Source organism: Dermacentor albipictus, chromosome 8 (genome assembly GCF_038994185.2).
Source record: "Dermacentor albipictus isolate Rhodes 1998 colony chromosome 8, USDA_Dalb.pri_finalv2, whole genome shotgun sequence".
Classification (NCBI taxonomy): Eukaryota; Metazoa; Arthropoda; class Arachnida; order Ixodida; family Ixodidae; genus Dermacentor; species Dermacentor albipictus.
This window is the reverse complement of record NC_091828.1, coordinates 94,377,818-94,398,777: the sequence shown is the minus strand read 5'-3', so window position 1 is coordinate 94,398,777 and position 20,960 is coordinate 94,377,818. Positions and strand designations below refer to the sequence as shown.

General features: G+C 45.2%; 1 protein-coding gene across 3 annotated transcripts in view; it reads left to right on the top strand.

The window, feature by feature from the left end:
- The window catches only part of l(2)k05819 (transmembrane protein 94-like protein l(2)k05819), a 65,869-nt gene that overhangs the window by 7,729 nt on the left and 37,180 nt on the right, over nt 1-20,960 (top strand). The window contains exons 6-17 of one of the 3 annotated variants that reach the window (XM_070523743.1): nt 1,923-2,077; nt 4,420-4,522; nt 5,648-5,842; nt 8,437-8,616; nt 9,807-10,029; nt 11,592-11,698; nt 12,766-12,887; nt 13,805-13,898; nt 15,778-15,876; nt 16,483-16,730; nt 17,888-18,125; nt 19,945-20,028. In XM_070523743.1, coding sequence (XP_070379844.1) covers nt 1,923-2,077; nt 4,420-4,522; nt 5,648-5,842; nt 8,437-8,616; nt 9,807-10,029; nt 11,592-11,698; nt 12,766-12,887; nt 13,805-13,898; nt 15,778-15,876; nt 16,483-16,730; nt 17,888-18,125; nt 19,945-20,028 — 1,848 coding nt within the window. Of the gene's footprint in view, nt 1-1,922; nt 2,078-4,419; nt 4,523-5,647; nt 5,843-8,436; nt 8,617-9,806; nt 10,030-11,498; nt 11,699-12,765; nt 12,888-13,804; nt 13,899-15,777; nt 15,877-16,482; nt 16,731-17,887; nt 18,126-19,944; nt 20,029-20,960 lie in introns of all 3 variants that reach the window. The other 2 variants (XM_070523742.1, XM_070523741.1) reach the window with 2 other exon arrangements.

Sequence of the window (20,960 nt, the reverse complement as noted above, 5' to 3'; positions counted from 1 at the left end):
TAATTTCTGTCAATGATTTGCTATTTATTTATTTATTTATTTTATTGTTAATATACTAGGTAGCATGGTATAAAGGTGGGCTACATGCGTGCAGTGTGCCATTAGGAGTACGCACACCTTGTAACTATTCCCTCTTGTACATTAGACATTCCATTGTGTTCAGGCCGTTCAAGGTACATGTGAGTACATTATGAGAGGGAGGCTAGAAAAAAAGAACATAAGTCAAATGCAGCACATAATTGAGGATACATTTTTAGAAGCAAGAAAAGACCTTGAAGGTTGAGGCAAAAATACACGAAATATATGGTGAAAAGATAAAAGGTCATCAATACAAAGCAAAAATGGCAAAATAAAAGAACATAAAAAAAATTTGATAATGTTATGCGAGAATATTTAATACAATTTGAAAAGCCACAAATGTTAACCCATTCGCTGCCAATGCCGGCGAATCGACGGGCATAGCTGCAGCGGCAATGTTGCCGAAGCCGGCGAGTCGCCGGGCTGCCGCTTTTAGGATTTCGAGAAGCTATTGATAGATGGCAGCACTTATCACCTGATCTGAAGATGCTTGGATATATTACCGATAGATGGCAGTACTGAGTTGTGTCATTTGAACGCACTTTTCTTTTTCGTGATGATCTCTGGCGGCTGAAGGAATGGCGGTGCCCAGTGGACGGCGTGCTCTCTCCGAGCGTGAGATATTGGATATGCTCTTCGATAGCGACAGCGATGAGTAGCCTCAAGGCAATGCCAGGTGTGCAAGGCTAAAGGAAAGAAAAGGGAAAGCTGCTGGGAGGGTGAAAAGTGTGATGCAGCTCTGCACATGCCTGAATGCTTCCAGATTTTTCACACGCTTGTGACTTGAAAAAAACTGCACATAATAAATTGTGAAGATTTCTCAAATGTCGATAAATGTATGTTTATCAGTGCCCAGCAAATAGTTTGCTGCGGCGCTCATGACGCGCAGAAAGGTGAGCGTGTGGCACGCGCGCACTTTCGGTGAAAAAATATGCGGTACGGATGGCCCACACGCGAGTGCGGAGTGCGGCAGCGAATGGGTTAAATAATGATACAGGCAAATTATTTTATTTGTGGGGATATTCCTGGAAAGTATGACTGTGTGCGTCTAACAGTGTTACAACAGAATGTGTTGACCATCATAAGGTCTTATTGTCCTTAAGATGTGCAGCAACTTAATAGCGGCTAAGTTTTGTCGTGTTTATCTTCCTCTCCTGTTGTTTCATTTCCCTTCAAAGTGTCAGCGTTTCGTTCATGCTTTTTGTTTGTCCCATTTCCGCGCAGTTCTTTACGTCCGAGCGTGTACCAACCACTCTTGCAGTTTTCTTAGTTTTGCACACAGCACTGTCGAGTGTACGTAGTCACAAAATGCGCTGAACGAACCTTCCCAATTGTTTTTACACAAAATGGCAATAATGCCTTATTTGCACAAATATCATGCTGTTGTTCCCCCCTCCCCCCCCCCCAGATATTACTGGCCTGTGAAAGTGCTTTAAGTTATTATCAAGGCAGTTGTCATTTCATTAAGAGATATGTTGCTGTACAATACACAAGTGCATATGGTAGACAAGTTGCATGTCCTTAATTAAACAAAGGGGCATGTTTGTGCCCATAGTTCGGGCAGAAAGAGCGTACAAGTGACACCTCTTTTCACTGTTCTCTGCCTTGTACAGTAATTTCTGCCACACAACTTTTGCAAACGTGGCCGCATGTTTTAATCCTGTGTTCAGACAACATTAATAGAATCCGAATTTATATATATATACATATACATATATATATATATATTTTGTGTGTGATGCCCTGGATGTGACGGTAGCATGAAATCACACTGCCCTCGGATATCTTCGTGATGCCACGCTCTGCAGCTCATCTATGCATTGCCTCTCCTCGGATACGTGCAGGGCAAAGAAACACCACTGGTTCTTGAAGAGAAGGAGACATTTGTCCCAGAGACGGGCATCGGGACCTGTGCCACCTTCACTGGGGCTCGGCTGCGACGGCCGGTCGAGCCTCGCCGCTTTGTCATGCTCGAAGTGCCTTACCTGAAGTTCTTCAGGTACAGATTCGCCGCTCGCCGATTGTTTCACACCGGAGTAACCTTTTAAAGGACACCGAGGTGCAAAACCAAGTCAGTTTAGACTGATTAATTAACGTTTGCTTATTAACTGCTACTAGTTCACAAGTGTCACCGTTTCTTCTTTTGCACTCGTGCTTTTGTGTTCGTTCAGGATTTTGTACTATTTATTCAGTACTTTCTGTTTCTGTTCGTTCTACTTTTGTGCTTATTTTCTTTGTTTGTACAGTCGGACCTTGGTATGATAAAGTTGCATATTACAGGAAAGAATGCGGCTTCGAATCACCCTAGACGCTATCATTCTTATTCTGTCTAGACACCATACTTCGCCTTTACCATTCCTACATCACTTAGTTACCACATTTATTCCAGGGTATCAGCATTCAATCTTGACAGAGGAAATGAAGCCATACGCTTTCCTAGTCGCCTTACAGGCCAACCGCAGCAACATACAATGCTATGTTTTTGAATGCCGCCGAATTACCTCTTTTTGGGATGAAAACCGTCTATAGCCAATTGTGTGAAAAAGAGAAATAGCCACCATACCAGTAGTCAGACGCCGTTCAGGCGGTTGAGTTCCTCCAGCAGGTGGAGGCCATGACGAGTGAGAACACCGAAAATATCCAGTTAGAAACATCGCACAGTATCATTAGGCGCCACTCCTGAGCAGTTGATTTGCTTGCTTCCATGAGGCCTGTGCAATTCAAGAGTGGCTGCTTATGAACTCATGCTTATGAACCCTCAATGTAGCAGCCTAGTTCCTAATACAGTAGACTTCCATCAATTTGGATCCGGTTAATTTGAATTTTCGGTTAATGCGATTCCGACCGAAGGTCCCGACCGGCGCCCATGCATTTCCGTGGGCCTAAACTTTCGTTATTTCAATCGTAAAATTCGCCTTTGCCGGATAATTCAAACTCGATCAGACAGCCCTAGGAAGACTTTCTAGAAATAACCGTAGGTCATGATGTCTAATTAAAGTATTTATGGAATTCTGACGCGCACCCCTTCCTTCTTTTGAAGAAAAATTGGTCTGGAATTTTCTGCGTGGTGTAGTCGGATTCAAAACAAAAACAGCATTCGCGACGTTTGTATGCTTTACCACTTAACAGAAGTGTACTTCGGCATAGCCGACTTTAAAAGACCGTGCAGTGAAGCTGACTGTATAAAACTGACTTCCATTGTGCAACATATATTAGGCCCTTGCCCATTTTCCTTGCTAAAATATCGTGTGCGCGTTACATTTCTTACTTTAGTTAACAGCTTTAATGTAGTTTCTACGTTAGTTTTCAACTTTGGACACATAGAAATTGAGCACTTATTTGATTTCGTGGATGGAATGTTCGATTCGGGCAAATACTTCCAAATGCGTTAGTTGTGTTTTGGGATTTTTTCTTGCGTCTTGTTTGATTCAACCCGCTGGATAATTCGATCAATTTCGCTTGTTCCGTTATGGTCGAATGAATGGAAATAGACTGTATAAACGTGGTACTCTACTATGTATAGGGAAGACTAACAAGCAGTCGCACAATGTTGAAAACCTGCCAAACACTGCCGTTGTTGAAGCACCGCTCAACATCAGCACACACTATCTGACCCGAGCATGAGGCCATTATCGAAGCCCCATTCAGTCAATAATTGAGACTAAAAATGATGTTACTTAACTTGCTGAAAAGAGCAAAGAGAAACAATGTAAAAAAACTTGGAACGAACACTTATCATTCTTAGCATTCTTATCTGAAATATTGTTGCTTTCGTGAAATCGTCATGATGTCCTCAAGTGCGTCACGCACCTGGTATACACTAATAGCTGCAAAAAAAATTATTCAGTTCTATATTTACTTCACCATATCCAATAATTTGTTTTACCCGTATCTATTATATCATGGTTTGACTGCAGTAACACTGCCACACTGTGTGCATGCTACAGTTTGATGCGTATGCCATATGGTCTGTTTTGGTTGGTCTCATTGACAGCACAGTTTGGTCCTGAGCACTCTATTTTCCTTGTGCTTCAATAGACTTTGAAATAACAAACACGGATATATAATGAATTATTGAATGTAACAAAATAAATCTAAATTATTTATTGCGGATATCAGCATATGATGAATATATGCTTATAAAGAATATCAGATATAACAAAGTCATTTTCATGCCAGGTGCGACTTTATTGTAACAATGCATGACTACGTGGTGAAGGCTGTCATAACGGCAAAGCCTTACTGCCCACAATTCTGGCACCACCTAACCAAACGTCAGGACCCTTCTTATCCACCTGCACCTGTATATGTGGCTCACGCTTCCATTCATTCCCCTTGCAGGCTTTGCCTGGAGAACTCGCTCATGCGGCCCGTGTCCATGTTCGCCAAGGAGCTGCACCACGTCAACAGCACCTACCTCGAGAGGACCGTCATCGGCATTCTTGTGAGCCCCTCTCCTGTCCCTTCCCATCTCCGCTTTGCTAGACTGTCAAAGTGTCCGCCTGCACTGGAATCTCGAAGCACCCACCACTTTGATGACTCAGTGGGTCTCTTCGGTTATCCATTCCAGGCTGCCCAGGACTCCCTGAAGCGCTGCTTTCAGCCAATGAGTGTTGCATACGCAGCGTGTCGGGCAGTCTGGGAGGACGAATCGAAAAGACCCACTGAGCGTGGCATTCAGCTTCTGAGCACAGTGATGTTGCTAGTTCATTTCCCAGGCTTGGAAGCCGCATTTCGATTATGGCGAAAGGCAAACACGCTCGTACACTTCGATCACGTGTGGAAGAACCCCAGGCTGTCGAGATTTATCCAGAGCCCCAAGTGCAATGCACTTATGCCGTGACTGCGGTATCGCCCAAAGCCAGTATGCTGCTTTGCAGTGTTAAACCCCGTAATTTGATTTTTCTTTATGTCATAGCAGGACTGTGTGTCCTACTTGCCACGGTGGTTTTCTCGGAAAGGAAGGATTTCTTGGAAAGAAAGCTTGGCGGTTTAAGAAAAATTTCTTCTGGTCTGAGGTTTGAAGTAACGTAAAACTACCAAGAAACCTTTATGGGCTTTCTTTGTTGCTTAATGTGCTACTATCATGACGAATGACAGCATTGCCTCTCGCTAAACTTCCTGTCTTAGGACTGTTTAAGTGCATTGACAATGAGGAACGAGCAAGTGGGCACACAAGTGCTAGTGTGTGTCTGCTTGTCCTGGTTGTCGGTGCTCATAAACAACCCTCATTAAGTCTTAATAACAAAGCGAAACGTCAATGTTTGTCACGTTAATTCCTCTTTCTTGCAGATTTCGGCTGAATCAGTTGTCGATTTCGGCAGAACGTGACAACCTCTTATTCCCTGTTCCCGTGCTTTCATTTGATAATTCATTCACTCTTGTCGCCCTGCTGCCTGCTAGCGTCCCAGTTGGTAGAGCGAATGCCCCAGAGATGCAGGGGTGCTGGTTTCAATCACCTGGACCCAGACAAATTGTTGACACAACTGCGAAGCTTTCATTGTGGGCTTCCATTTGCAGCCTTGTGCTGTGCCTTTGGATGCATCACCACCTCTGCCTTTCGTGTCAGGTCCTGACGACTGTGCTGAAGCTGGCCCAGTGGCGCTACCTGGGGGACCGAGCGGGCAGCGTGAAGGAGCTGGTGCTGCAGCCCGCCCTGGCCATCTTGCCCCTGCTGCCGCTGTCACTGCCTGCGCTCTGGTTAGGTCTGCACGCGCTTGGAACGGCCAGGCTACACCTCATGGTGGCCACACAGGAGCAGACGGTCAGTCCCGCCAGCTCTTTCACAGGGAATAGCTCGAAGCTGAGTACAGTCGGCTTCAGTTAATTCAACCCTGATGGGACCTGTGGAATTGGTTGAATTATCCAGCGGATTGGTTGAATTAGACAAGGAGCATAAAAAAAATGCCGAAACACACCGCTGATTCACTTAGCAATATTTGTGCCGATTATAACACGTCCCTGAATCGAACTTGCACCCAGTGTTTATGGGTTCAAAGTAGAAAATTAACATAGAAATGACATTAGAACGCCTAAACAAAGTAGAAATCAAATGTGTGTGCAATTTTTATTTTAGCAAGAAAAGCATAGAATGCCTCCGGTTATGGCAATAAGAGAAAGACTAAACCAGCGAACTTCGACTTCACTGAATGTAAATTTATTTGCCTGATGTCCGTCCTCATCCCTCTTAGACTAGCACTTTATCGCTGTCTATGAAAAACCACAACATGTCTTCCTTCATGCGATTTTTACCGTCTTTGATATTCTGCGTTCTTGCATTCTGTACTCTTGATATTCTGACCTCGCTAAATTTTTCGGGCATGTGAGCATGATATCGCGTAACAGCAAACATGGCACCGTGAATGAAGTCGGCACCATTCAAGTTGTCGCCCGTCACCTCGCTCTCACACAGTTTTGAAGCAAAACTTTCTTTGTGGTGGCCAACAGGTTTTGATGCTGTATTGGTTGGACTGTGTGAAGAGCTATTTGCTGAAGCAAACACAATTTTTAGTGTCATGCCACTGTAGACAACAGCGAAGGTAATGTTGGCATGCCACAGCGGTAAAATGGACTGAAGGCTTCACCTACTCCAATCACCACAGTGTGGTGGGTCTGTTCTTTATATATATATATATATATATATATATATATATATATATATATATATTTAAGAGCGCATCTACCGTTCCTGCGTTGAGTGTCAGCGTAACCGAACGAACGCGGGGGATGAACGACAGTGATAGTGAAGAAAGAGAGCACAAGGAGGAAAATGATGGAGAGGAGGGTGCAGCAGAACCATGAAGTGGGAAGCGGAGGAGGAAGGTATGGCAAAAGTGGGAGAAGAAAAGTGTAGTGCCGCACAAGATGGGCTTTGCAGCGACGACCGCTACTAGATGGCATCAGAGTTGCGCCGTCGTTTGTTTACGATGGCATGCGGCAAGTGCGTCCACCGATACCATATAGCAAAAGAAAGCACTGCATGAGCGGAGGTCTGTCTGCGGCGGCTGCTGTGAATCGTGCTCATGTGTCACTTACGCGCTGCCTCTCCCGATCCCCCCATTAGCGAAGCTGTTGTGCCGTACTTCACTCCATTTGCAACGCGTTGCAAGAGACGGATTGTCCCCGCCAGCCAATATATCGTGAAATGGAAGCACGTATAGAGCTGCGCTCAAATTTTGCATTAGGGAGTATTGTAATTATGAGTGATTTTTAATTTTTTTTCCCAGCTTTCTGAGTGCCAAACATATGGCCACTGTGAGGTCTTTGTCGACATGGCATCAAACCATAATTTTGATTGTAGACTATAAAATTCAACAAAATTATCTGTTTTCAGTTAAAATTAGTTCTTTCTGCGTTCCTGATTATTCAGACTTTCTTTATGGCTCTTTCCATGCAAGAATAATTGGCCATTGACTGTACATCTTTGCATGCTAGGTTGAATTTTAGTGCAGCAAGATAGTCGGCGCGCCAGCACCGACTTCTTTGGGCCACGTTAGATAGCACGAACGATGTGCAATTTTTATTCTATGCTGAGCACCCAGTGGTTTTTATCTAAGCTTTGGCGTTATGCGAGTTCTTCCTTGCACGACGCTGAAATGATGTTGATGTTGATGTGGCTTCACGCGCAAACACACAGGGCACTTGGAGGCCGTTGTTCCAATCTCTGAGGCTTGTTCTGCCGGGCCGCCCGATGGAGATGACGCACCGCCGTGTTTGTGCGACGAAAAGTGGAAACGCTATGTTTTAACCAATGCATACACAATAAGCTTGTACAGTTTATGCGGATACAAAACACATTATGTTCAATGGCCGCTGAGAAGGGGATTTTACTTTACTATTAAAACGAAACTACTGTTTAAGCGGGTACGATTAACAGGGTTTTACGGTATTCATTTTTGGGGTCAGGAGGTTTTCTAATGCTTCCACATTGCATTTAAGTACAATGTAACCCATATTGATAAGCAATGAACTATCCTTGAGCTTGTGCTCTCAAAATCTTGTGGATGCCACTGAGTCTAGGTAGGATGGCATCCATGGCCTCACTGCTGGGTTGCCCCATTCACTCTGAAGTATTCAGGACTTCCTTGACACTTACACTCACATTTACCACAGCGGGAACTTAGGAAAATGAACAAATCGATCAATCAATTTAATCAAAGTGTCAGTCAGACTCGCCAACCGACTCGGTCACTCAGTCAATCACTCACTCACTGACTAACCAAAGTATTCAGTCAGCAAGTGCTATCGCAACCTGAAAACTTCCCTATCATTGCATTGAAAGGCAAAGCAAAGGTACAGATTGCCTGACACTTTGCTCGGGTTGTTGAATAAACGCCAGTCACCCCGCTCACCTGACAGGCCATACAGCATGCCCACGATGACCTGTTCGAAGAAACGGACGAGGTAGAGTCGACGCACTCCAACAGCTCGGACCTGTCGTGGGGCCAGGTGCGGCCGCTGTTCTTGTCGCTGCTGCGTGGCAAGGCACCGCACCTCTGGAGGACCTCCAGCCTCCTGCACGTCCTGGGTAGTGTGACGGTGAGCCTGCTTGCATAACGCGGTCCTGTCCACTTCGAGTTTCCTTGTGAGAGTGCGCGTTCATTGTTTTCATTTGCTTGGAAATTTGAGCACTTGAAAACTCGTATTTCTAGAAAATGAAACTGAATGCCCACCGAAGAGGTGTGGTTAAAGGCTAAAAAAAAGCCAATTCAGCTTCCACACAGAAGCTTTGTTTGCTAAAGTGTCTCGAAACGTGGAGCTATCTTCAGCACAAAGAAGAGACCACTGAACAGACAAGGTAGGGCGCTGGCTATCAACTGATGTTTATTGTCTGATTGTGTAGATCCAAAAGCCATTGTCAGCGACAGACAGTGCAGTATTCAAAAGGATGCCTTTGGCTCATCGAACCTTACAGTGGGCATAAAATTTGCCTTAGGACGGCATATCATGCCACACTCATTTCAGCAGTTTTGTCAAGTATCTTTGCATAAGTGGGTGGGAGATTACCATGATTCAGATTCAGCCATTTTCTTTTCGTTATCCATATTCTTCAATATTTTAAGAATTTGCCATCACACTTAGTTGCTTTCCTTTGTGATAAGAGAAACCCAATCCGTTTTGATCTTGTGATTTGCCGTTTTAAGCGTTCAACAAGAGCACTTGAAGGAGCAGCTTCCTTCTTTGTTGTGTTGCTCAGGTGCTCTGTATGCTCCTCTTGCAAAAAACAATTGGCAGTTTCTTCCGAAGGCGACACCTTATAAAAGGGCATCTGAAGGCGTCTTAGAACGCCGTCAGTACTGCTACATGCATCGCACCTCAATGGTGCACGAGATGATACCGCTGGAAAGACACTGGCCATTCTGAGCGCTCTAAGGAAAGCATTGCAGATAGATTTAGCTTGATGTTTACTGTTCGTGTTGCTTTCACCAGTGCATGCACCAGAGTGCAGCAACTGCTCAGCAGGAATACTGATACGTGTGCGCAAAGCACTCGTGCCAACAACGTAAGTCCAGACGCAGCCTATGGCTCTGGCAGAGCCGATTGAGTGTAGCATAGCTATGCGTCCACTTGGCTTTGTTACGTTTGCAGCCTAATGCATTGCACGTCTCTGGAGGCCTCCAGGCGCAGACGGTGCATGCACTTCGACACGTGACAGCACGGCGATGCCAACTGTTAGTTACGTGAAAGTCGACACCTTTCTCAAGTGATCCCTGCCAACCATTTTTCAGACTCTTTGCTGCGTCGACAAAAAGGGTATCCTGTCGTGGCCAAACCCAACGCCAGAGAAAGTGTTCTTCCTCAAGCCGCCATGGTCGCGAGGGAGCAGCGGTCACACATCCAACTTTGGCGGCTCGGGCAACGTCCGTAACTCTGGCCACTTCGATGCCGGTTCCGACATCGTAACGGAGGACAGACCGACTACACCTGGTGCCGGTGACTCGGTGCTTGAGGGTGAGCTAGCTTTCAAAAATCGTGACACATCTGAAGTGGTAATTCAGCAGCTTTGCATTTGTCACTGTGCGTGAGGATGGGTTTCGTCCATCCAAGTGGGTAGGGGGAGTGCCAAGAGACGGAGTAAGTGACTGGAGTTGCCATATGAGGCACGAGGTGGCAGCACTGGGACTGGTGAGTGCAGTGTGTGTTATGTGGTGGTGGACACAGAGGGCCGACAAGCGATGCATGAAGCTCAATAATGAAGAGTGGTAGCTGAAGTGTAGGCCCACCGTCAATCCTGACAGCGTGCTTGTGCAAAGCAAAAAGTGTGTATGGGATTTGAGAAAAAGGCTTCCTGCTTGACTATAGCAAAGGAATACATAAGATGTAATGTAGGTTTGAGATGCTACTTGGCAAATGAAGTCAAAAGTATGTAAGAACGATTGTTTGAGATGCATTCATGCGTTTTCTGGGAGTTTTCCAGTGTCGTTCAGGAGACGCCAGAGTTCATTCAGTGTTTTCTGGAAGTATCACACTTGAAAAAAATTGCACCCTTTTGGTGCCTATCTTGGCCCCCGAAGCAGTAATTGTCATCTATCTTGCATGTGTTTCCTTTCTTCAACTCTAAGCTCCCAGTACATTCAGGCCACAAACGACATGTGCATATCAGGTTGCATAACATTTTCCACTAGAAAATAGCGAGTGGCAGTGTCGAAAAAATAAAAAATAAGACGCAAGATTAATGAAAATTATAGTTTGAGGAATGATGTTAAATATTTTTTTTAATAGAATGCAAAGGGTTCTCAAGATTACAGGGAATTTTTAAATATGTCAAGGAGTTGAGTGACCATGGACTGCTGTTCGCAGTAGTATTTTAGTAAGGGAATCAAAGGGTCACTGCAGTCAAGGGATCCTTTTTTATTTCTTGGTGTTTCAGAAAGCCTATAAAGGCTATGTATCAAGTTTCTCTTGGGCACAAGCAAAATGGCTGTCTGTTTCGTGCTCTCTTCCTGCAAGTAGTATGTGTGAAATTACTGTATGGCATCTCTCGCACTAAATCAAGAACAGTTATTTTTCTAAACACGCATATTTAATTACACATCTCAGCATGTATTTCCTATTTGCACCTTTAAAACCTAATGAAGTACGTATTTAATGTAGCATGCATGTAATGTGTGCTCTTCCTGGGATTCATTGTGTACGTTTGCGCACCTATTGAGTCACAACATATCGCAAGACGTGGCGTTGTTCTCTTTCTCTCTCGCCATTCTCGATAGTGTCCACTCCCCTGGTTTGTAAAGTCAACCAAAGAAGCTTATGGACCACAGGCTCGGAGAGTGCATTAAATATTCTAGCACTGTGTGACCGTAGCCAGTAAAACCATACAACACTGTGTTGGCTGTTGGCAGTAAAAGTTTCAGGACCCCGGGATAACTATGTCACATTGTGTCCATTTGTCGTCATTTTTGCGTACATTCCGTTACCAGCAGGGGGCAAGGTGCTGACCGTTGACAACGGCCCACTGAGGCACGTGTCAGGCCTGTCGGGCTACGATGCACCGGACCACATGTACCACCCAGGTACTCACGTCGAGGTGCTGGACCTGACTCACAGCATGCTGTCGGCCTTTGGGGTTCAGTTCGACGACCCCCGGTGGAAGGACTACATCAACAACCTCAAGCCACTTGTAAGTGGGCAGTCTCAGAGGGCTTCCCCTTTCACTCCCCGTAGTTTTTTTTAAAGAAACGTGCATGAACTTTCTGTACTTTCTTTCATTTTGCCAGTTTTTCACACATAACGTTTTTAAAAGAAACGTTAACCCCTTGCAGTCGTACCTTGGACCCTTTCCAGCATGCGGAAATATCAGTTCCAGTCTGATGTCTGGAAATGCTTGGCATGCACACACGGTTGCGTGTGCTGTTCTTTCTCAGGAATATTTTTTTCAGCTATTAATAATCGCATTAAACAATATCTGAGCAAGAAGGCAGCAATTTCTTAGTTCCGCATTTGAAGGAATTCACATGTGCCTTTTCCTGGTGCCAACGGCGCAACACGTAGAAGGGACACGAGACAAGAAGACAACGCCACGAGTATTGTCTTTGGTGTCGTCTGTCTGTAGTGTATGTGCTTTTTGTGCTGCTAAGCACCGAGACGATGTCAATGTTTTCAAGCATGTGTGTTTTATGGAAAGAACACGCCAGAGTTGAGAAACCTTAAGACAGTTTTAGTGCCAAGGAGTAATATGTACATATATGTATCTCTTTCAGTCTACCAGCATACATCCTCGGATGCGAGAACGGAAGAGGACAGCAATGATAAGAAACCCAAAGAAAACTGTTCCTGTGGTGATCGCCAACAACATGATGTTGGCTGTAGACTACACTGTGCAAGAGCCTCGGGAACGAAATAAATTTTTAGAAATAAATCAATTACTGCGTTCGTGGCATACAAAACGTGGGAAATGGTTCCTGACTGCAAATTGGTCAAATGTTCGTGACTGCGAAGGGTTAAGAAAGCTTTGAAACATGTTTGGTATTAAAGAGTGTTTCTTCTTGCAACATTTCCCTACAAAATATTTTTTAATGTGCCTTGAATTAGCTAAGTATTGCCACTCAAATGCTACCTCTACACAGCAGCGGCTCACATAGCCTTCGCCGCCTTTTTGCCGCTCCTGCTATAAGTGCTGTGAATCAATCGTGCTATTTTCACAGCTTTGCATCCTTTGCCACAATGACATTTGTTAATGCTTTCTAGGGCCTGAGCATTCTGCTCAACACTTGCAACCCAGCCACCCAGGAGAAGTACGCCCGCTTCTGTGACCACATCGCTTGTGAGAGTCTCCACAATGAGTCGGCCGTTCCTGTCGTCAACAAGCGGTAAGGCTGTCGTTGGGCTGGTTCCCATCATTGCCGCCAAAGTCTTGTTCAAATCTACTCCACTTGGCTGCAGATACCTAGTTCGGTATACGCATCTGGTTCAGTGTGCTGTATTAAAACAGACAAAGGCAATAATTCAGGCCAGTTGGTCTGTCATACTGGGATCCCAAGTGTCATGACAAGGGATCGTGAGGTCCCTTGTCCGCCATCGTCCATCGGCGGCATCCCATTCATCCAGCGCCATCGTCCAGAGCCATCGTCCGCTGCGATGTTTTATGCTGACCGAGCTAGCCGAGTGCTCCTTCTGAATTCTCCATTTCCTCTGTCTTCGCAACCCTCCTTCTCCTCCTCTACGAACTTTTGTCAGACAAAATATGAAGTTTTAACTGGCCCTCCATTTCTCCGACCATCCTGTCTGGACACTCCACATACCTGTTGCTGTGTAGGCACACCTGTTCATGCACCATTTGCTTATTAAACCCAAATTAACTCCTGTTTCACAGAGAGAGAGAGAGAGACAAGTGTTTTTTTATGAAGAAGGGAAAGGCTAACATTGTCTTTATACAAGTCCAGTGTTCTGTCGCCCACTAAACAAGACATAACTAAACACTAAGTAGCACTAAAAAGACAAGCACAGACTCAAGAATGACAGCATGCGGCGCTATGCAGCTGTCGTGTGTGGCCATGCATATTGTCGTTCTTTTGTGTGTCCTTGTTTTAGCACTACCTAGGACAACTGTATGAAAGCTGAACTTGTGTAACTAGATGTCTCCTGTCACCCCCCCGTTTCATACTAATGGCCTAATAGGCGTTGTTTAGGGCAAGGGTTTACGAAAATTTCTGAGATAAGGCAGTTCCTCACAGAAACTGAGTCGTCTGTAGCACATTCAAAATGTAGTTTCTGGTCCTGCCACCAGGTGCCTCTGCGATCTGGCGGTCCAGATGGGTTTCACAGAGCGAGCTGTTGAAGCATACCAGCACCTTCAACATGTGGCACTCTTCAGGCATGTGGTCAGTCTGGCCAACTGGCCTTTTCTTATGTTCCTTAGGGATTTTATAATGTGCAGTTTTCATTGCACAGTTCTCTCGAGTCAGTTATTACAGAGCCATGCGTCAGCTGATGTCACTTCACTCACCTCTCCTAAATGTTGATTGATTGTTTCCTGTGATTTAACGTCCCAAATCAACTCTGGTGCTACGAGAGACTCTACATTGGAGGGTTACAGATTATTTTGACCATGTGGTTTTTTAAATACACCTAAGAACAGTGTACTACTAGAAAATTTTTTTAGTGGTGCGACCGTGCCTCTACACCTGATGCCTTTTGAGCTGGCAGTGGCGGTAACGTTTCAGTCACTAACTATTGGAGGTGCATCGTGGTGAATTGCATCGCGCGATGAAGCACGGCCGGCCCAGAACGTGCGTCTTGCATCTGACCAGACGTGTGCTGCAGACCGGTTGTGGTTAGAGCTATGGTTTGTTAGACGTGTTGAGTTACGACAATGCTGCCGCAATAAACACCACTTTGTGCAGCACGCGCTCTAAGGTGTGATGCTTGTCACTCGGTGGCTCACTACCCATATTTTCTAGTTCGCTGTTCCTAAATATAAGTACATAAGTGTTTCTGCATTCTTTCGCATTCTGCCCCCCCTCCCCCTCCTCGCCTCCCCCTATCGAAATTCTGCTGTCACAACTGGAAACTGAACCCCAACTACGGGCTCAGCAGGACACCATAGCCATTACACCACTGCAATGAGTCCTAAACTTTTCTGAAAATGAATCAGTGCACAAAATGACAGCGTCGATGTGGGCCAGCTGGTACATTTCGGAGTGAACACAATGCAGAAGAGCAGGGTAAAGTAAGAACATGGATGACAGTGTATAGTTCTCAAGTGAATCCATGTGTGAAAATGACCGACCTACTCACCGGAATGACTCGGAGGCCACTGTGTTCTGCTGTTGAACACAAGGTCGCGAGTTCAACTCCCAGCTGTCCCATCCAGTGGTGGCGGAATGCAAAAACAATTGCGGACTTAAATTTGGAAGCACGTTCAATCACACCCCCGGTGGCCAACATTAATCAGGGTCCCTCCACTGTGCTACTTCTCATAGCCTGTGCGTTGCTTTGCTGCACTAAGCACCATGATTTGCTTTGGATTACTCTGTAACTATTATTTAGAAGGGGCCAAAGCTGATTGTATGGTAGGTTTACGTGCACTTTATAGGTTTATAGGTAGGTTTATATGCACTATATGGCAGGTTTATATGTCTGGTAGGTTTATGTGTGCACTTGGAAAAAGTGCTGACCTGAAAGCTTCATGTCTTTGTTTTGTTGTTGTTGATGATTTGAGTAATTAGTCACCTGTTTGCACGGAAGTTTGCTTTCTCCAGCTCACTATGAATAACTAATTGCATCCTCATTTATTGCAACCAGTATGGCTTTGAAAGAGTCTTGAGGACGACATAATGTAGCTTAACGTAGCTTGTGATCACGTAGTATCACGAACCATTGAGTGTACTCCAGTTGCGTAAGGGATGCTAACTGGGTGAATGTAGCATTATTTGGCAACTGGAAACAACTAGTCTGAGTGGCTGAGCCTGGAAGAGACTAAAAGTGATAGTCTAGTCAATTCTAGAAGCCTTGAAAGGGACTAGGCGTGAGGCACTTTCAACCTAAGTGTGATACAGGAAGCTGGTTTCAGCCGAAACATCATTACAAAAGGTTGCAATGACGCAGCTTTCAGTGGTGCGCACCTTTTATAGAAAGAAAAGAAAATGGCTCAGTGTGGCAACTTACTCCCCACCGGACTATTTGCACAATATGCGCCTCATCCACAAATTCCTGTCAATGTTTCATTGCTATCTTTCATTGCTGTCTTCATTGCTGCAGCAACCTGAAGTGGTCCAGAAAGGCAGGCTGGCCCGGTCGCTCAACTTTCCACGGCTCAAAATGCCTTTTCCCAACATGTGCTGTGCCGTTGTGAAAGAGGTGGGCTCTCAGCGCAAGCTCCTCTCCTATATTCAAAAGCTTTCCTTGTCCGTGTTATAACTGATGTGCTGGACCATTAAAATACACCTTCAGCTTCTGCATGTAAGGAATTTACAGTCACAACCAACATTGATCACTTGTTCATAATACGAGGACATGACAAAAGATGCAGTTAAAAGTGTAATGTTAAGAGAAAAAAAAAGAGAGAGAGGGGGATGTTGACTCTTATGTGGAACTCTTATTCACTGAACTTGTTCTTGTACACCAAAACATCTTTTTAAGCACACTTTATTGTTTGGCAATATTTTTTATCAGCCTATAACGTGACTTGATTTTCCAGTGCGTGTTTGTCTCAGAAATTATTATTTTAATTGACCAGTTAATCTAATAAGAAAGTGTGGACAGATCACTGGTGTTGACCCCTAAAAGAAACATTAGAAAGGATATCAAATGTCAGGCAACTGACAATACCACACAGTATAACAGTTTCCCGTCATGCCTTCTGTACCAGTTTTCAACGTGACAAGGCGTTTCCTTCTGTGAACCATAATTTTGTTACCGCTGGTGTTAGCGCGACATCCTGTCTGCACGTACAACCACGTGCAGGCGCTGTCAGGAACGCTGCAGATGTTCACCCAAGGTACCGCGGACCTGGTTCTGGACATGTGCTCCGAGTACTGGGACGGCCGGGACCTGTGTCCGCTGAGCGACTCCGACCGCAAGCGGATTCTGGACTTCTACCAGCGGTCCAGCCTGACGTCCTACTGCCTGGCATTTGCCTATGCTCCACTGCTGCCATCGCTGCTTCTCAACCCGGCTCTCGAAGGCAGCTACCTACAGCTTCCACCTGACAGGTACCTACACACCGAGCCTTCTGTTTTTGATTGTGACAGCAAATAACCCTTTACATGTTCATGTTGCCTGAAATTTTCTTTTCTTTTCTTCTTCTTTTTTTTTCATGCTGAGTTTATGTTTTAGTCTAAATGTGTTTGACCAACGTTAGATGAGAGATGGCAAGCATCATTTGTTAGATTAGAGCAGGAACAGAGGACTAAGAAGAATAAGCTGACATAGAGAAAATGCAATGTGCACTTCTGTTTCACACCCAGCAAGACCCGTCTGTAAAAGTTTCACTCAAAGCCATAGGTGGCTTGGGGTGAAGCTTGCCTTAAGCAGACCTGGTGTTGACCACATATGGCAAAGCTGCTGCTGGAAAATTTCCCCCAGAATATTTTTCTGTTCATTGAATATTTTTATTCTCGGTGTGTATTGCGCATTTTGTCAAAAAATTACCATTTCCTTCAGATATTTTATCTCTGGTCTTTAAAAGTTGAGATGCATGAAACTGGGTTTCTTTCTGTGTCCATCTGTTCGTCTTTTTCATTATGCCAATGTTGTCATCATCGTGTTGTCATTACCATGTCATTGTCATTGTGACGCCAGCTCCCCGCCCACAGCTTCACCATCTCCATGGGTCAGTGAAACACAAAACTGTGCCCGCCACTACCGCCAGGGCAGTTTGCAACCACGTCTCTACAGCAATGCACAGTTTGGGAGCTAGGTTTGCCAACCACCCCGCAGCTTTGGCACTGGCTAGCTTGCGGGGGATTTTGAGCACTGCACGGACTCTTATGGCACATTGAACAGGTTGCTTTCTAGCGCCTTAAGCCCTCTCACAATGTGGCTAATTTTTGGCTGATTGAAACTGAGCATGTGAAGCACATTCGCCTGGTTTATTCAGAGCACCGCGCTGCATCTCGTAGCACTCGAAGGCATTGTCACCTTCGAGCTGGGAGCTTCGAGATAGGAGCACGGGCACAGCGAAATGGCGAAGACCAACCAAGAGCAAATCGCCACTAGTTCGTTCACACTGTTGTAGTCGTGCGAGAGCACTCGAACTTGCATGCTCCTCAACTCTTCTGGGCATCACAGCGTACCTACTCTGTCACTCTGCCGCCACGTTCCAACGCTCGGAGACTACAGCGACACTCCGTGTGCGCGCGTCGTGCAGCAGTCACCTGTTCCGCTCGTCCGGCAAGAAGGTGGGCGGGGCGGCGCTGACGCTGACCGTCGGTCCGGAGGCCGACAAGACGCACAGCCACCACCTGAGCACGGACTCGGTGTGCCACGAGGAGGAGACGATGGTGATGGACGCGGCCGGCCGGGAGCAGGCCCTGGAGGCCACCGTGGAGCGGCTCAGGAACCAGGTGTTCATCGGCATGGTCACCATGCAGTACCAGGCCTGCCCGGTCAGTTCACCCGCTGATTGTTGTGGTGTCTGATTCAGTTAAATCTCGGTTACGACGATCATCAGGGGACCGTGGCAAAATTATCGATATTCTGAAAGAAAAGTATATTAGGCCACCATCATACATCTCGCAAATAAGGCGTTACAGCTTAAAATATTACGTGTGCTTCTTTTAAGGGTGGCACTTTTCACTTTTTATTTTTTTCTTGGACAATAAGGGAGTGGAATGTTCCTCTGCCAGAAACTGTATATGCAGCGTCAAATTAATATTTTTGCCGTTCTTTGTGCATTTGAATGGAATATCAATTTCATTTCTTTGGTTATGTCCCTCCAGCTGTAATGCCTGCAAAGGTGAAGCAGTTACCAAATAAGTAAGTAAACAAATAAATAAATAAATAAAATTACCAAGCATTAGCAGGCCTGTGAGGTCTGTGTGTCTGCCGCTCATCTTGAAAGCACGCACACGTCTTGTACATTTCTCCAGGAGCATGTGTTTCAGGAAACTTGCTTACTTTAGTAGTGGTGTCAATCACGTCATGGTTTTTGTTAAACGACAGTGTGTTTCATTGGTCTGGTCAACAATGTGGTGGCCAGTTTGAGTGGTGAGGTCATCACCGAGCAGCACCAGCTCTGCCACATCACCATATGTGTGCTCGCACAAGCGATCCATTGAAGAGAGCTTTTTTCATCATAGGACTGCTGATGTTAAATGATCTGCCAAGAGCCTTGCGGTCACGTTAAGACTTTTTCCATTTTTTTTTCTCTCTTTTTTGAGACATCGCATTCTGTTTCCTTGGTGTGGCTACTGCTGCAGTCACCTAGGTAACTAGTGACATGGTCATTAGGTAGTAGTCATTAGGTCATTAGGTAGTAGTGACAGGTCATTAGGTCATTAGGTAGGCCTAGGTAGTGGCATGGCAAGCAGTACCAGGCCTACCCCAGTCAGTATGTATGCTCACGCATCTTACCATTGGAGATTGCCTCCTTTTCTTCCAGAACACTGCCAGCTTTTCATGATTTTCCCGGAGAGCCTCGTGACCGTATTCATAAACGTAGCTCAACTCAACACTGCTCCTCAACTTTGCCAAGCTGAGGGCAGTGCCACCTGTGAGCTGATGAAGTTGTTCATTAGTAACACATTTCAACAATTTCGAAGCTATAATTTAATCTTCATGTACTTTCAATGTATGCTTCAAGGCACTGGAGTGAGAAGGCCTCTCTGAACCAACGGCTCTGTAATGTAATGCTCTGTAATGTCGGGTTTAATAGCAGCTGGCTACTTGAGTCTGTGATAAGCTTCACTCAACAGAGTTGGGAAAGAGCATTAGGTTGAGTGCATCGGCAAGTAGTGGCTTTGGGAATCCAAGGCTATCTTTGCTTTTTCAGTAGCATCAGGTGAGAGCAGAGGCTAGCTAAGCAGTATTGTGAATTGCATCAATAACCCAGCGGGCTTCTAGCATGCCGCTGAGCAGGTTGCAAGCTCAACACTACACGTGTAAAAGAACTGTACTTGCTTGGAATGAAAGAACGCCTCTCAGCTTGAACAATTTAGTAGTTCTGTCATTGAACGAAACTCTCTTATTTGAACAATAGAGCTCTCTCCAGGTCAGCACGCTACATATAGTACCAGAGGACGTTGGCTTGTATTTAATAGTTTACACTAAAATCTGCTAGTAAAAGCTTGTTGCTTTGAATGATAGGGTTTGTTGCAGTGTGGAAGGTGCACAGGAGCACTTCATCGTTTTCTGAACGCGTGCTTAATATTTGCGTAATTCTACTGTTTTTTGCTCTGAGAAACCTAATCCGTGGTCTTGGTGCAGGACTTTGTGAAGCTTGTGGAGCAGCTCGAAGATGCCTGCATCCGATTTGTTCACTTCTCCAAGGAGAATGAACTGCGTAGCCGGGTAGGTACACAGTCACCTCTTGACGAGGTTCATGGCGTTGTTGCTGCTGCTGCCATGCTGTTATCATTGTTGTGTTAACTGTCGTTCTTGTTGCTGTTGTCATTGTTGTCGTCATGGTCATTCTTGTTGATGTTATAATTTGTGCAGTTCCTCTTAGATTAAGGGTTACTCTTGGTTTCATAGAGCATGGAATTTTGTACTCAAATTTGAAATAATAGAGTTCTAAAACAGGAGCCTCAATTGTTTTGTGGCCCCAAAGAAATAGCATCGTCGCTCCTGTGCAGGTACAAGAGGCAAACTACGTACGTGGCTTGTGTCAGGTATGCTCTTTTCCAGATAAATACCGTGCCACCACATACTTGCCTTAGAAGCTTTTTATCAGCAAACTTGACACTGAAGCAACAGCTCTCACCTGGGGCCAAGTCTGACCTGATTCCTGAGTGGCTGACATCAACGTGGTTTAAAGAATTTCACGTCCATTGTCAAGGCTGCATGTGGCGCCGGCTAAGCACTGGCAGGGTCAGATCTTGTGCACATACACAATAATCCAAATAGGTGGATAGCAGAGCACAGGTGCCACGGTAACTCAGTTGGTTGAGCATCGCACGGACGTTTTCGGGTTCGGTTCGGGTTCAGATTCAATCTTCTGCATATCTTCAGGTTTGGTTCAGGTCCAGCTACGGAGCAAAAAAATAGTACTATAGTGATTCGAACCAGTCTGAACTGGTTCATACAGGTTCATAACAGTCTGTAATTAGGGAGAATGAACATTTTTACAAAACATTTTTTTTTTCAGCCTCACCCTTGAATTTATGTGAGCGAAGTTTATTGCTATCCTCACATGACGCTGACCAATGTATTTGTGAGGTCTTTAATCCTGTGCAAGACATTTAATACACTGAGACCCGAGGTGTGCATGTGGAGGCATACTG